The 13,842-nt window shown below is 63.1% G+C and overlaps 3 protein-coding genes across 3 annotated transcripts; all 3 read right to left on the bottom strand.

Annotated features, from left to right (window-relative positions):
- Window positions 1–1,586: 1,586 nt before the first annotated feature.
- On the bottom strand, window positions 1,587–3,053 carry LDBPK_080560 (cyclopropane-fatty-acyl-phospholipid syntahse; the record flags this gene model as incomplete). The annotated part of the gene is made up of 1 exon (XM_003858573.1): window positions 1,587–3,053. The coding sequence occupies one exon, from the start codon at window positions 3,051–3,053 to the stop codon at window positions 1,587–1,589; it is 1,467 nt and encodes a 488-aa protein (XP_003858621.1).
- A 2,508-nt stretch (window positions 3,054–5,561) lies between these two features.
- LDBPK_080550 (hypothetical protein, conserved) lies at window positions 5,562–6,620 on the bottom strand (the record flags this gene model as incomplete). The annotated part of the gene is made up of 1 exon (XM_003858572.1): window positions 5,562–6,620. The coding sequence occupies one exon, from the start codon at window positions 6,618–6,620 to the stop codon at window positions 5,562–5,564; it is 1,059 nt and encodes a 352-aa protein (XP_003858620.1).
- Window positions 6,621–7,197: 577 nt separating this feature from the next.
- Window positions 7,198–13,536, bottom strand: LDBPK_080540 (protein kinase, putative; the record flags this gene model as incomplete). Its single annotated transcript, XM_003858571.1, has 1 exon — window positions 7,198–13,536. The coding sequence occupies one exon, from the start codon at window positions 13,534–13,536 to the stop codon at window positions 7,198–7,200; it is 6,339 nt and encodes a 2,112-aa protein (XP_003858619.1).
- Window positions 13,537–13,842: the final 306 nt, after the last annotated feature.

The following is a 13,842-nucleotide window of genomic DNA, read 5'->3' as shown; positions in this document are numbered from 1 at the left end:
AACAGAAAAAGGGGACGGGGCCATGAGGGCGATGAGAGGGCAGAAGGAGTTCAGTGAGTGCAGCTCTGCTGCGAGACAGGGCGGGGGACAGAGGTGCACAGAGGCCTGCCGCCCTATCTGCGCCATAGAATGCGCATGGACAGTCTCGCCCGCAACGCAATGGCCACCGCATCCCATTTAAACGCACCGATCGTCTTGGCAGCCTGCACTGGCTGGTGTTGCTCACACACTCCTCCTTTCCCTGAGGGGCGCGCCATAGGCGGTGCGCACGTGAGCGATAATGGCGGAGAAGGGGGTGCAACAGATGACGATGAGAGGGTGGGGGTGGCGAGCGCCTGACCATGAGAACGACAAGCAGCCCACGACGACCCCATACAAGAGAGAGAGGAGGAAAAGAAGAAAGGCGGCGAGAGCCACACAATAGGGTAAGCGGTGGAGAGAAGTGTGGATGGGGGTCGGGACCACCCAAGGCGAAGAGTGAAGACGCGGGCGAGCACGGACGCACACCGACACACGCTCACACACAGAGAAGCTCAGAGAGACAATGATAGGCGAGACGGGTGGTCATTGATACCAAGGCAGGAAGGAAGGAAGGAAAGGGGGTGGCCGATGGGCCAGTGAGAGCACAGAGGGTGAGAGGGGAGGGCAGACGCCATCAATCATACCAAACACCCGTAGAGAACGCTCATGAGCCACGACGACACCAACGAAAGAAACAAAAACAACAAAAAAAGCCGCGATGGATAAGCAAAGAACGACGCGGCGCCATCCACCTATCCACATACGCGGGGAAGGATGACGTGATCGGTTGCCGGAGACGCACGACAGGCGAAGCGGGAGCGGGGACGTGCGCAGTAAAAAAAAAATGCCTTGCGCGTTCGCCGGCAGAGAAAAACGGACACGTCGTCACATAAACGAAAGAGGCGGAGAGGAGAGGTTTGGAGGGGGGCCAGAAAAGGAGACGCCGACGCAGGCATTCCAGCTCTCTACAACTGCACGCAAACACAAATACACATAACACGGACAACGAAAAGGAATAAGAGATCAGATCGGAAGACGTTTTGTGGTTTCGCCATTCCTATTGTGGATTCAGTCTGCCTCTTCCCATTTTCCGACATCAACAACATGAGCTTGCCACCCTACCACTGGCACTGCCACAGGCCCCCACCGGCGTGGGGCAACGCACACCTAAAATAATAATAAGCGCATAAGCACCCCCCCCCCCACACATGCACAGACGGGGGGTGGGTGGGTGGAAAGAGATGCGCCCGTGGAGGCATTTGAAGGAAGCAATAGGACAAGAGCAATCACCACCACCACCACCTCAAAAAAAAACGAAAGGCGAACAAGAACACCGAGGAGGGGGAGGGGGCAGAAGAGTTGGGGTAGGGGGGTGGGGGTGGGGGCTCAGCCACGCCGATGCAAAGCCCCGGGCATGACGCGCTGAAAGCGGATGACGTGAGAAGAACACACCGGGGGGGGGATAGGGGAACGCAGCTTCGCAAGGAGGGGCCCTGGCCGCATCCAGGGCGGCTCTCCGACGCGAGCGCTCAGCTCCCCATCGACGCGCCCTTTTCACACCACTTTTACGGCCGGTACACGCTGACGTACCCAGGTGTCCCCTTCGGGCTCAGGACCACTTGCCACAGCTGAAGGTCACGTGCCTCGAAGGCGCCAGCGCTGCTGCTCAGGTAGTAGTAGAACATGCGAAAAAACGCATCCGCGCCGGGCTTCGTGCTCTCGGTCGACTTGTTCCAGTGAACGAGAAAGTTCGAGCGCCAGGCAAGCAGCGTCAAGCCATAGAAGAAGCCGAAGTTATGCAGGTCCTCCATGACAAAATACGCCTCGATGCCCTTGCCAATACTCGAAATGCTCGGCAGACAGCCGCCTGGAAAAATGTACTTGAGGTACCACTGATCGGCGCTGCTCATGGTCGTCTTGCTGCCGATGGTGTGCAGCAACAGAACTGCTTCCGGGTCGTCGTCGCGCAGTAGACGGCGCATGTGCTTGAAAAAGGTCTTGTAGTTCTTGGGGCCAACGTGCTCGAACATGCCGACGCTCACGATGCGGTCAAACTTGCGGTCGAAGGTGGCGTCGCGGTAGTCGCGGTTGAGGATAGTCACGTTCGGGTCGTCCTTCACCAAACGCGCGGCACCCTCGCGCTGCTCCTCGGAGATCGTGATGCCTGTCACCTTCACGCTGTACTTCTCGCTCAGAAACGCCGCCAGAGCGCCCCACCCACAGCCACAATCAAGCACCTCCATCCCTGGACGCAGGCGCAGCTTCTCGCCAATCATGTGCAGCTTTAGCTCCTGCGCCTCGTCCAGCGTCTCCACCGGCTTAATCATGTGGTCTTCGGCGGAGCCGACGTGCTTCTCCCAATACGCGCAGCTGTATTGCATGCGCGGCCCCAGCATGTTTCGAAAGAACTCGTTGCCGATGTCGTAGTGCTGCATACCCACCCTGCGACTCTTCGACTTGGTTTGCGGGTTGTGCACCTTGGCGCGGATGATGTTGAGCATGTCTTTGGCGTTATCTGGAAAGTAGTACTCGATCCCACTCTGCAGAATGCGCTTGAAGAAGTTGTCCAGGGCATAGAAGTCGCGGGTGTCCCACCAACCCTCCATGTAGGCCTCACCGAGGCCAAGACTGCCCTTGCGGATAACGCGGCGGAACAGCATCGGGTTGTGCACGACCATGTCGTATGGCTTATCGCCGCCAATGGTAATGCCACAAGCACTCAGGATCTTCTGGGCGATGCGCAAGTACTTGGCCTCCCTCTTCTCCAGCTTCGCGTACTCCGCCTTGCTCATGCTGAACAGGCTTCCGTTGCCGTGCGGGCCACCGTAGTTGACTACGCGGCTCGTGCTGCCGCCCATGCCGTGGTCGTCACCCTTCATGGCGGCGGCGATGACCTCGTAGCGGTTCTCGCTGCTGGGTAAGTCGCTGGGGCACTTCGACAGCCTCTGCACGGATTCGTACGATTCACGCGACAAGAGCGCCGCCGCTGCCGCTTCCTTCGATTCGGAGTCCTCGTGTGGCCGGTTTTCCATGCTTGGCCGGAGCAACGAAGAACAAGAGACGAGAGAAGAAAGATCGACGCGCAACAACAACGCAGTCGGAGAGGCGACCGACGGACCGAGAGAGGGGGCCGCTCGCGCGCGAAGAGCGAGGGTGGAGGGTGAGAGACGCGCACAGACGCAAACAAGCCACGAAACGAAACAATGAAGGAAAACGAAGACTCGCAAAGAACACACGGACGAGGACGACCACCGTGCACTGAGCGCTGCCACCGGTGCCTTTGGCGCGGTGGTGGTGGTGGTGGTGTGTGTGCGTGGGAGGGGGGAGAAGGTAAGGAAGGAGTAGCGAAGGGGTGGCTGTGGTGGCGTGGAGGAGCGGCGTGATGTGCTGTGGACTTCGAGGACGCCAAACAATGAAAAACGAAAGCGCGAGTGAATGCTAGCTGTTGTTAGTTTTCAGTCGACACTGCATCCCTGCGTCTACGTGTACCCGTGTGTGCCTGGCTGCCGTGCCGATGCCTCTGCGTACGTATTGGGAGAGGGGGCGGGTGGGTGGCGATCGAGAGAACCTGCACTGCTGGCACGCACGCTCACTCCACTTAACACTTCCACGAAACAAGGAAAACCGCACAACGGCGACACCACCCAAGACAAAAAGAATACCCGACAGAGGGAGGAAACGTCGGGGCAGACAGAAAGCCAGAGCGGGTGCGTGGGTGCCTGCCTGCCTGCCACAGAGATGCGGAGCCCCTCCCTGTCCGTTTCCCTGGACGCCTGGTTCACCTGGTCGTCTCCTGTCTGCCCTCGTAACAAGAACAGAAAGAAGCTGAGGTGGCGTGGTCGGGCGTGACGGGGCGCGTGTGGCTGCTTCTACGGATGCCTTGCGCTGCTGCTCTTGTGGTGATTGCTTGCCTTGACGTTGCGTAGTGGGTCCTGCTCGCTGGCAACGGTGGTAGGGCGATGCGAAAAGGTGGCTGGGGGTGAGAGCAAGGACGAGGAGGCTGTGGTGGTGGTGGTGGTGTCCGTAAGAAATGACGATGAATGGCCTGCACTCAGCGACTCCGTTAGAGACGCAAGCCCGCATACACAGAAAACAGAGGGAGAGAGAGGGAGACGAAAGACATGAAAGGGGCAGGCGCAGATAACGGACAAGGTGTGCAATCGCGGCGGTTGAGGTCGCAGTGATGAGGACGTGAACGCATGGGCATGCGAGTGTGTGGGTGTGTGGGGGGGGGGGGGGTGGGGAGAAGAAGCTGACGGCAATTCCCGCATCTCTGTGCGATGCGCCACAGAGACGTTGAGAGACCGCGTACGAGCGGGTTTCTCGCATACCGACAACAACGGGAGATTCATTTCGCACGAGCATGCCCATTCTCCGCCGTTGATCGTGAGTTGCACGCTCCTCTACCCTCCCCCGCTGGCACTGCCACAGGCCCCCACCAGCGTGGTGCAATGCAGCCGCGGACACACACACGCACATACGTAGACACGTGCTACAGCGCATGCGCCAGCCCAGTCATCGGAGCACGGCCCCTGCCCTACACCCCGCCCACCCTGCACCGCGCACGCTGCCTCCCAGCCGCTCCCATCATGCCGGTCGCCACGTCGTGCACCTCTCAGGTGCGGCTGAGTTACGCTCGGGGAGCGGTGACGCTTCGCCCATCATGTGGGTGGCAAAGACGTGTTCACCGTCGCCGGTCGCTCCGACGCCACGCCATCCGGGACGCGACCGCCGACATCAGCAGCGATGAGTCGCTCTGACTTCCCCTACGTCGCAGGCGCTTGGCCCCGTCGCCACCAGAGGTGGTGCGGCACTTGGCAGGGGTGCGGTGAGGGCGGGTGGGGGCTGCCTCACGCGCTCACACAGGGTGGGGTGTGCCCCTCTCGCCATGAGGGAGCGACGGAGTTTAGGTGTTACTGTTCTTCTAACGTGTTGAATCCGCCACCACAAAGTAGACGCACGACACACACACACACACACACACAGAAAAGGGGAGGGCGAGAAGGGGATCGGGTGCCAGTGGCACTTTTTCAGTGAGCGTGAACGCACCACACGAGCGCCCCCAAATCGGCGTCGGAAAACAACAGAATATAGAAAAGGAGGTGGCGTGCACCCGACAAGCACACCCCGACACCGACGCCGACACCTACACAGATGCACCGAGACCATGCGCGCGCGGAGAAGGCGCCGGCACGCATCTGCAGACGTACATGAAGGGCGGGAGCTGAAGATGATTGCATCCATGTGGGGTCATCACCGCACCCGCAACAAAAAGCAACGAAGCAGGGCATCAGCAGCCCGCGGGCGCGCCCAAGAATGGACGCGCCCTGCCGCCCCTCCTCTGTCGAGAGAGCCACTGAAAAAGAGGGAGATCAGAGGAAGGCGGGTCGGTGGTTGCACGGCCGCTCCAAGCGCGACTTGCCCGTCGTTTTCAACGCGATGCACATCGAGTACGGCGCCGTACTCATCTGTTTCGTCGATAAAGAGAGAGAGGTGTGCATATATAAATATGTGTGTGTGTGTGTGCGTGTGTGCAGGCGTCAGCTCGCCACCCCGGGCGGCGGCGGCGGCCGCAGGGCCCTGTCCTCGTCGCGAATCTCCACCTTGAAGCCCTCCGAGGTCTTTTGGTCCTTCCAGTGGTGCGACCCCGACGTGGGCCCGAGCCCTTGCCGATGCAAGTGCTCTCTGCCCGGCTGCACATCAGTGAAGTTCTGGAACTGCATGCGGGACTGCTCCGGGTCGTACACCTCCTCCATGTACGTCTTCACGTCCTGACCCGTGTCCTTGGGTAGCGTCATCGAGTCGAACTCGTACGTGCCCGTCTTTGTGAAGTTGTGATGCTTTTCCAGCACGTAGATGGAGCGCCGACACTCTTCAATGCACTCGTCAATCAGCAGTTTCTCCGTCGCCATAGCGCGACGGCGAAAACACATGCGGGCGTAGGCGATCATGCTGCGGCGTCGGACGCTCTTATAGTTCATCAAGCCTTTCAGCACGTTGCGGTAGAGAAGCAACACGAGGGACTTGTGCTCTGGCGTCGGCGTGAATTCCCAGCTCGCACGCTTTCGGTTCGGGTCGTGGGGGTTGCGCGGCATGTTCTGCTCGTCGAAGTGGAGCAGATACTCCTGCGAGGCTTGCTTCTGTGCCGCCTCACGCGCGCGGGCGGCGCGGTGGATCTCGAGGTCGTACGAGAGGGGACGCCGGCTCGGCCCAGACAAGTGCGCTCCACGCTCTATCAAGATGTCGTCTATCGGCTGCTTTGGCACGGTGGACCCTGGAGCGGCACCGCCGCCGGCCTGGAAGGCTTGCCCATTGCCGAAGCCACGTCTGACGGTGCCGTTCAGAGCAGCTTGCCGATAACTGGCGGTGCTCGTGCCTTTGCCATCCAGCGCCTCGGAGGCCTCGTTAGCCATGGGCTGACCCACATCGCCGCCACCGAGGCCCATCGCGCCCTCGCTGATGAAGGTGTTCTTTGCCTTTGTGCGCCACGTCGCGGCGGCGCTGCCGCGGTGTCCACTGCTCTGACGCAGCCACGAGAAGAAGAAGAGAGGGCGAGAGGCCTGCAGCGGCGCACAGCGCGGAGGGCTGATGCGCAGCATGTCAAGGCGACGGTGATGGCGCGGCGGTATCGGTTCGCCGGTGCTGTACGCCGCCCCCTTCTTCTTTGCTCGTTCTGTCCACGCCTCTCGCGCTCTCCTGTTGTTCTGAACGGAAGCGCGACCACCACGTCATGCATGTGACACGTGCGTGCCTGCGTGGGGCGGAGGGGCGCGGAGTGCGGAAGGAGCAGCAGAAACGCCCTTGGGAGTGGTGTGTGTGTGCGTGTGTGTGCATATATCTGTATGTATGTGCGCATGTGTGTTAGAAGAGCAGCGAGCAGGAGGGTGCACGGAGTGGATGAGGATTCGAAAAAGGAAAAAAAAGCAAAAAACAGCATTCCAGCCATGGAGAGCCAAGCGGGGAAGTGCGCATCACGGCACACACTCGCACGCACATGCACCGCCGCGAGTATCGGGTAAGCGCCTCTTTGCATGTTTCGGGCGGGGCGAGAGGGGAGGGAGGGGCTCTGTTTTCTTTCTTTTGGATTGCTGTTGTGCTGTGCAAGGCTCATTGGTGAGGTCCTGCGTGTGTCGCCCGCGCCCCGCACCGAGACAGACACACGCCCACGCACGCATGCTAGAGATCGAGCACGTTGCTGAAGAATGGGCTGCTGAGGTCAAAGCAGATGTCGCCGTCTGCGACGCAGAAGCACCGCGCCGCCTGCGCCGCCGTCGGCCTCTTTGCCGGATCGACGACAAGCAGCGACACGACAAAACTCGCGAAGGCCAGGGAGTACTTGTGCGCGATGATGTCTTTCAGCATGCGCGAGGCAAACCCGTCCCGCTTCGCCTCCTGAGACATGATCCGAACGTCCTCGGCAACGAGACGGCACGTGGCGAGTGCGTACAGCACACAGCCGAGACTCCACACGTCACTAGCCGTGCACGTGTCGCCCTTCCAGCTCTCTGGTGCGATGTACGGGCGGGTGCCACCGCCGCGGCTGCAGTGCGAGCGGCCGTGGGTGTCTTGTAGGATTGCAAGACCAAAATCGATGAGAACAATGGGCACCACAGCGCGCGTGATTCGGATCGGCGGCAGCGACGTCAAAGAACTGGCGGCGGCATCGATGACTGCGGCCGGGGTTGTGAAGGGCGGCGTCATCGGAGACACAGAGGACTTGCCCAAGGCATCGTCCTTGCCACCGCAGTGCACGGTGTTGTTAGTGCTCGCCAAAACGGCGGAGAGAGGCAGGTCGAGATAGTCGATGAGCTCGCCTTTGATTAGGATGTTCTCGGGCTTCAAGTCACGGTGAACGATGGGCGGGTTCTGCTGATGCATGTGATCGAGCACCGAGGCAAGCTGATACGCGATGGAGAGCAGCTGCGCCTCGGTGAGGGGGTTTTCACTTGTGGGATCGACCGCAACAGAGGCTGCTCGCTGGGTATCGAAGTCGGTGGCGCGCTCGTCACCATCGGTGCCGCCGGCGGTATGGCTTCCAGAGGTGTTACCACGACCGCCGACTCCGGCCGAGAGCGCCGGGTGGAGGTCCGTTCGGCTCATAGCCACCTTCACCGTCCAGGTGGCATCTGCGGCGGCCGCCAGCAGTGACAAGGCCGCCGCTGCTGACCCCGCTGCCCCACCATGCGTGAGCGATAAGGGGCGAAGAGAAAGCGGTGAGGTCGACTCCCCTGCCTCCGCCCCCGTGCCACCGCCGTCGCGCTCGGTCGCGTTCTTCGTGGGGGCTTGCGGTTGCTGGGCAGAGCTTCGCTCGGACGTACACGTCCTGCTTTGCGTCGTCGCTGTTGCCGGTGACGTGATGGGCTGCAAGATGCCCACGCTCATCAAACTGCTGCGTGCCAGTGCCTGCGACTGGGACTGCTTCTGGCGGTGGCGCCGCATCTCCAGTTCATGCTGGGCGCGCAGCGCGTACCGGCAGAGGTCGCCCATAGGGTGGTGCTCCATTACGAGGCACAGATAGCCGGTGTCACAGACATCTTGCAGGTGACTGCTGCTGCTGTTCGTATGTGTCGTCTTGCTGCTCTTGCCGTCGTTTATGTTACTCTCCCCGGCGCAGGCGGCTGTGGGGGTTTTCGCACCGATTCTGGGCGACAAGCCCGTCAGCGCGGCAACGGCAGCAGCGGACGCCGCGCTCGCCGGGGACGCGCCCGCGTTGTACGCGTTCCACAGGTTCGGGCTCCCAGCGTTGGTGTACCGCACTTCAGACGGTGCCGCGCCAGTTAATCCGACGTTGCTGTAGCCGCGCTGCCGCTTCCTGTCGGCATCATCGCCGGCGTAGGAGTTCGATCGGGGATGCCGCGGCGATGGTGGCTGCACGCCAGTGCGGAGCACGTGCGTTGTCGTGGCGGTCGCGGGGTCGGCGGTCATGCTGGGGCCGGCGATAAGAACACCAAGGTTCGTGTACAGAGGCCTTGTAGGGGATGGGGCCTCATCCTGAGCCGCGGCCGCCGCGGGCGGTCGCCCCTCCCCGTACGGAGCGCGGGGTGTTGCCGCGCGCGGCACGGCGCCAGCGCCGTTAACGCGACCAACCGACCGAAGAAAGTACGCGCCACTGGTCTGGTTCGCCAGACCGGGTAGCGGAAGCAGCGGTGGTGCTTGCGTTGACACCAACCCAGCGTCTTTTGCGGGCCACGACGCGCTCACGCGGGGCTTGCCGTCATCCCAATCCTCACGCTCTCCCTGCTGACCCGCACGCGCCGTCCGAAGGACGCCACACACGCTGAGACGGCCACTGCCCACCGTCGGTGCAGCAGCAGCAGGGCAAGCCGCTGAAGGTGGTTGCGGCAGCTGCTTCTGCAGTGAAGGTGACGGTGGCGGCATGAGAGAGGAGCTTGCCATGCTAGACGTGGCCGGTGACGCTGCATTGGACTGAACCACGTTGCCGTACCGAAGCGGCGCGTACGTGTTGCGCACCACCGTCGCCGCCGCCGGGGCAGTACTCGGCAAAGACCGCGAAGCGGTGAGGCGTGCGGCCTGGGACGCGGGCATCGATGCGTCTGAGTCCTGTGAGCTGCTGTCCGCGCCCGTTACCTCGAAGCGCCGTCCTTGTCCTGCGCCCGCCTTACGCTCGTCGAAGGCGCTGACGCCGGTGCCGCTTGCGCTCAGCGTCAGTGAAGAGGAGGGGCTGCTAGATTGAGCGGGAAACCCCTTCGCCGCGGCCTGCAACGTCGTCGGGGCCGCGACATACGGCACAGTGAGGCTGTTGTAGCGTACTCCGCCTCCTGGTGCGTACGACGTGCGCGGCGGCGGCACCGGTTCGCGGCCGCGGGCACGCTCTAGGTAGGGGTTCACACACTCATCAGTTGGACGAGCCACTGTCAGCCCAGTGGCACCAGCTCCCGCAGCTCCTGAGCCTACCCTCGCGGAGGCGGCGCATGGCGGCGGAGCGGGACTCCCACCGCGGTCGACCGGCTGCCGGTGCGTCTGCCCATCTACAAGGGCGTTTGCCTGCGTCGCTGGCACCGGTGTCCACGATGCGGCGGCATGTGCAGTGACGGTGGTGGGCGACAGCACAAAGTCCTTGTACCGGATCGGGGCTTGCACTGCAGGCGCACCGGTCGCGGCGCTCTTGACGTCTGCAGATGAGACGGCAGCACGAGCAGGGGCGTACGAGGTCACAGACGACGGGATGGGCTGCGGGTGCTGCTGCTGCTGCTGGTGCGGAAGGGTGGACGTGCTGACAAGGCTACCGGCTGTGTGACGCAGGTTCACGGCCGCCGACGGCGACGGCGACGAGGACGTGAGCGAGGCGGAAGCGGCGGCGAACGGTGGAGGAGATGCGGTTGCTGACAGCGACCCGACGTCTGGTCTTTCAGGGATGCGCCGCACCGGAGCGGGCGCAGTGCTGCCGTTTGCCGTCTCTGGTCCCACGACTGCCAGTGCTCCGCCGGCTGCGGCGGTCGGAAAGGCGGAGTACAGGTGGTGCGAGGTGGGGCTTTCCCCACCTGTCGCACAGGTCCGGCTCTGCGGCCGCAACACCGAGGCGGCACCATTGCCAGTGCCTGCGTAGCTCACGCTGTTGTTGCTGCAGATGCTGCAGCTTCTCGGCGCAGCAGCCATTCCGTTTAACGGTGGGTACATGTACGGCGGCGGCACGAAGATGCGGTGGATCGGCTGGATGGGCTCTTCGTCCGCACCGCTGGAGCTGGTGGCACCGGAGCGCGCATCGCTGCCTTTGCAGCTGTGCATTTCATCGGCGTCGGCATCACCGCGCAGTTCTGTCCGCCGCTCCTCTCTGCCCGCCTCGATATCAGCATGACCGTCGTCCGCCCCGTCCGAGCCGCGGTCCTCCGACGACGCCCTGCGCGACTGCAAGGCTGGCTTGGCCCTTTCTCTCGTCGCGCTCTGCCCTTGTTCCGCTCTTCTCCTGCTGTCACTGCCGCTGTGAACACCATCGCCGCCATCGCAGTCCTCAAGGGTGCCAGGCTCATGACCGGCTTCGCTGCTTCGACTCACCGTAGCGTTTCGCGCCGTCGATGGAAAGCAGGGGTGCATCGATGTCGCGGTGGTGGTCGTGCTGTGCGCGGCGCAGCACCTCGCCGAAGCATGGACTGGGGCGGTGGCGTCGCTCTCGTCATGTACGACCGCATCTGGCACGTCGATCGCGTGACAGCACAAGTGGGGCTGGTCGGCGTGCGCCTCGTCACGAGGTGGGGACAATGAACCGGTGGCGGCAGCACGAGCCGCCGACGCTGTGGTCGATGAATGATGAGCAGACTGCGAAGGTACGTGCCCGCACCCTTGTGCACCTCCACCGGCGGCTGCGCACAGCTGCGCCGGTACGTAGCTGCTTCCAGCAAGCGCAGAAGAGGACGAGGCGGTGGCCGGCGCTGTCGACGCCGAAGCGGCGGCGCTGAGGGTAGGATGGACGCTGCTGCTACTTTGACTCGTGTGCTGCACGCTGTGCGGAAGCGGACGTGGGCAGCACACGGAGGACGCGCGCATGGACAGTTTGCCTGGCTGCTGTGGCTGCTGGTGCTCACTGTAGGCACTCTCTTCATTTTCCACATCGCTGGCATGATCAACGTTGACCATGCAGGCACCACAGGCTACTCCTTCGACGGATGGGCGCACGCGCGGACGGCTGCCGCGCCAGCGCCCCTCGCTATACCTGTCTCTGTCCACGCAGCTGAAATCCACGTGACCATCGTCAGCCTCGCTGTGCGCTGCTGCGCGGGACTCGGTGGAGCTTTCCATCGCCGCCTTCGTCAACGCAGCGTCGTTGAGTCCCTTGAGCCGCCCCGCGACCGACGTGGTGTACGTGCTCGCCGGAGCGGCAGAGGCCGGCGCCAACGCCGGCGTTGCAATCGCGGAGGGTGCGAGGGCGGCGGCGGGTGCTGCCGGCGCGCTTGGTGGGACACCAGGAAACGACCGCAAGCCCTGCTGACCAGACGCTTGCTCTTTACATGCGGAGTTCGTCGCGGCTGCGGTAGGAGAGCCGGCGACGGTGGGCGACGGCGATGCACGTTGGAACTGGTAGCTCATAAACATGTCCACAATACGGATCACCTGCGGGTGCCCTTGTAGGCTGTAGATCACTTCGCACTCGCGCAGCGCCGCCAGTCGCTCGCGGTCGCCCTTGCACAAGATGTACTTGAGCGCGTACTGCTTGCCCGTCGTCTTGTGCTGCACCAGATAGACAGAGGAGAAGGCGCCTATGCCAATGCGCTGCAGGAGGCGGTAGCGCGAGTTGTGCGTCGTGTTGTACACCACCATGTCCTTCTCGGTGGTCGTGGTAAAGACTGGCAGCTGAGCATTGCCGCTGGGTGGGGTGGCGCCGTGATCGGCGGTGGCAGGTGCGGCCGACGACCCAGGCGCAGCGGCCGGGTGCGACGCGGGTGCTGGGGAGGCGGACGCCGGCGCGACGGCAGCTTCGTCACACTTGCGCGCCGCGCCGCTCCGGCTCAGTGAGCCGTTGCTGTGCCAGGTGAGCTGCGGCCCTGAACGGAAGGCGCCCCTCGAGTTCTCGTCCGCGGCCAACGCGTCGGGGACGGCACGACGCCCAGCGTGGCGCTGCTGCTGTGGTGAGCTGCGCAATGCTGGCTGATTTTCGGGAGTGGGCACTGCTGAGCTCCCTGCCTGACAGCTTCTCGACCGGCGTCGCGGCGCCGCCGCAGCTCCATGGCTGCTAGCGTCCGCGGTGGGGGGCGTGGAGGAGACACCGAGAAGAATGCTGAGTGCTTCGAAGACGGCCAAGGTTGTGCGTCGACCAGGCTGCTGGTGCTGGCGACTAGCACTGCGGCGATGACGACCAGCTCCGCCGCCGCGGCCACGTACGTGATGCAGTAGGGGTTCCCGCTCATCGGCATATTCCACAAGCTGTGTGCGGCTGTCACCGTTGTCGGTGTGCAAGGCTGCTTCGTCGTCGTCGTCGACGATGCCGACACTAATGTACGCCGCGGCCTCACCAGCACTCAGGTTGTTGCTAAGAATGTCCTGGCCCCTTGCACCTTCCGCTGCTGCTACAGCTGCCGCGAACCGCTTGAGGAGGCGAACACCAACGATCAGCAGCACAATTGTGACGACCAGCAGCGTGCAGGCGACAGTCAGAAGCACGAGAGAGACATCTCTGCCAGAGTTGGTGAGCGCATGCGCGGCACCGTGGCCACCACGGCCACCATTCGTCCAGGTGTGTGCCGCCGCGCCGCTGTTCGTCACGCTTGCGGCATGCACTGTCGACATCGCCGCGGCGGCGGCGGCAACACCCACGGTGCGCATTGAAGGTGCCGAGGATGGGGACGGCGAAGCCGCATACGCATAGGGGTTCGTCAGCGGTGGCGCAGCGAAGGAGTAAGCGGAGACGTTCACGGCGGCGGCGGTGCTGTTGGTCCGCGTGCCCCTTCTTACGGCGTTGCGAAGGGGTGTGTGCTGCGCCGCCGGGGAACGGATACGCGTGATGTGAAACGTGCTAGCGCAAAGGAGAGGAGGGAGATGATGATGATGCGCGGCGGCGCGCATGCGTGGGCCGTAGCACCTGCCTGGGTAAGGAAAAAGCTGAGGGCCGGGGTTGATCGACGGTTACCGGATTCGGTTGCTTGCAGGCCCGTGGGACGTGTGTGTGTGTGTGGGAGGGGTGGAGGGCGACGGTTGCGATGCGCATCGCCGGAGGGAGAGAGGAGAGAGGAGAGAGGGACAGTGGACAGGCCGAAACGGAGGCGGGTGGCGGCGCTGACGACCCGTGCCGGCCGCCACCGCCTAGTCAGACACGCCTACGACGCTCAGAGGAGAAGTTGCGAAAGCATGCGTACACAAACGACGCATCCC

Source organism: Leishmania donovani, chromosome 8 (assembly GCF_000227135.1).
Source record: "Leishmania donovani BPK282A1 complete genome, chromosome 8".
In the NCBI taxonomy this organism is placed as follows: Eukaryota; Euglenozoa; class Kinetoplastea; order Trypanosomatida; family Trypanosomatidae; genus Leishmania; species Leishmania donovani.
This window is presented reverse-complemented; position numbering and strand designations above follow the sequence as displayed.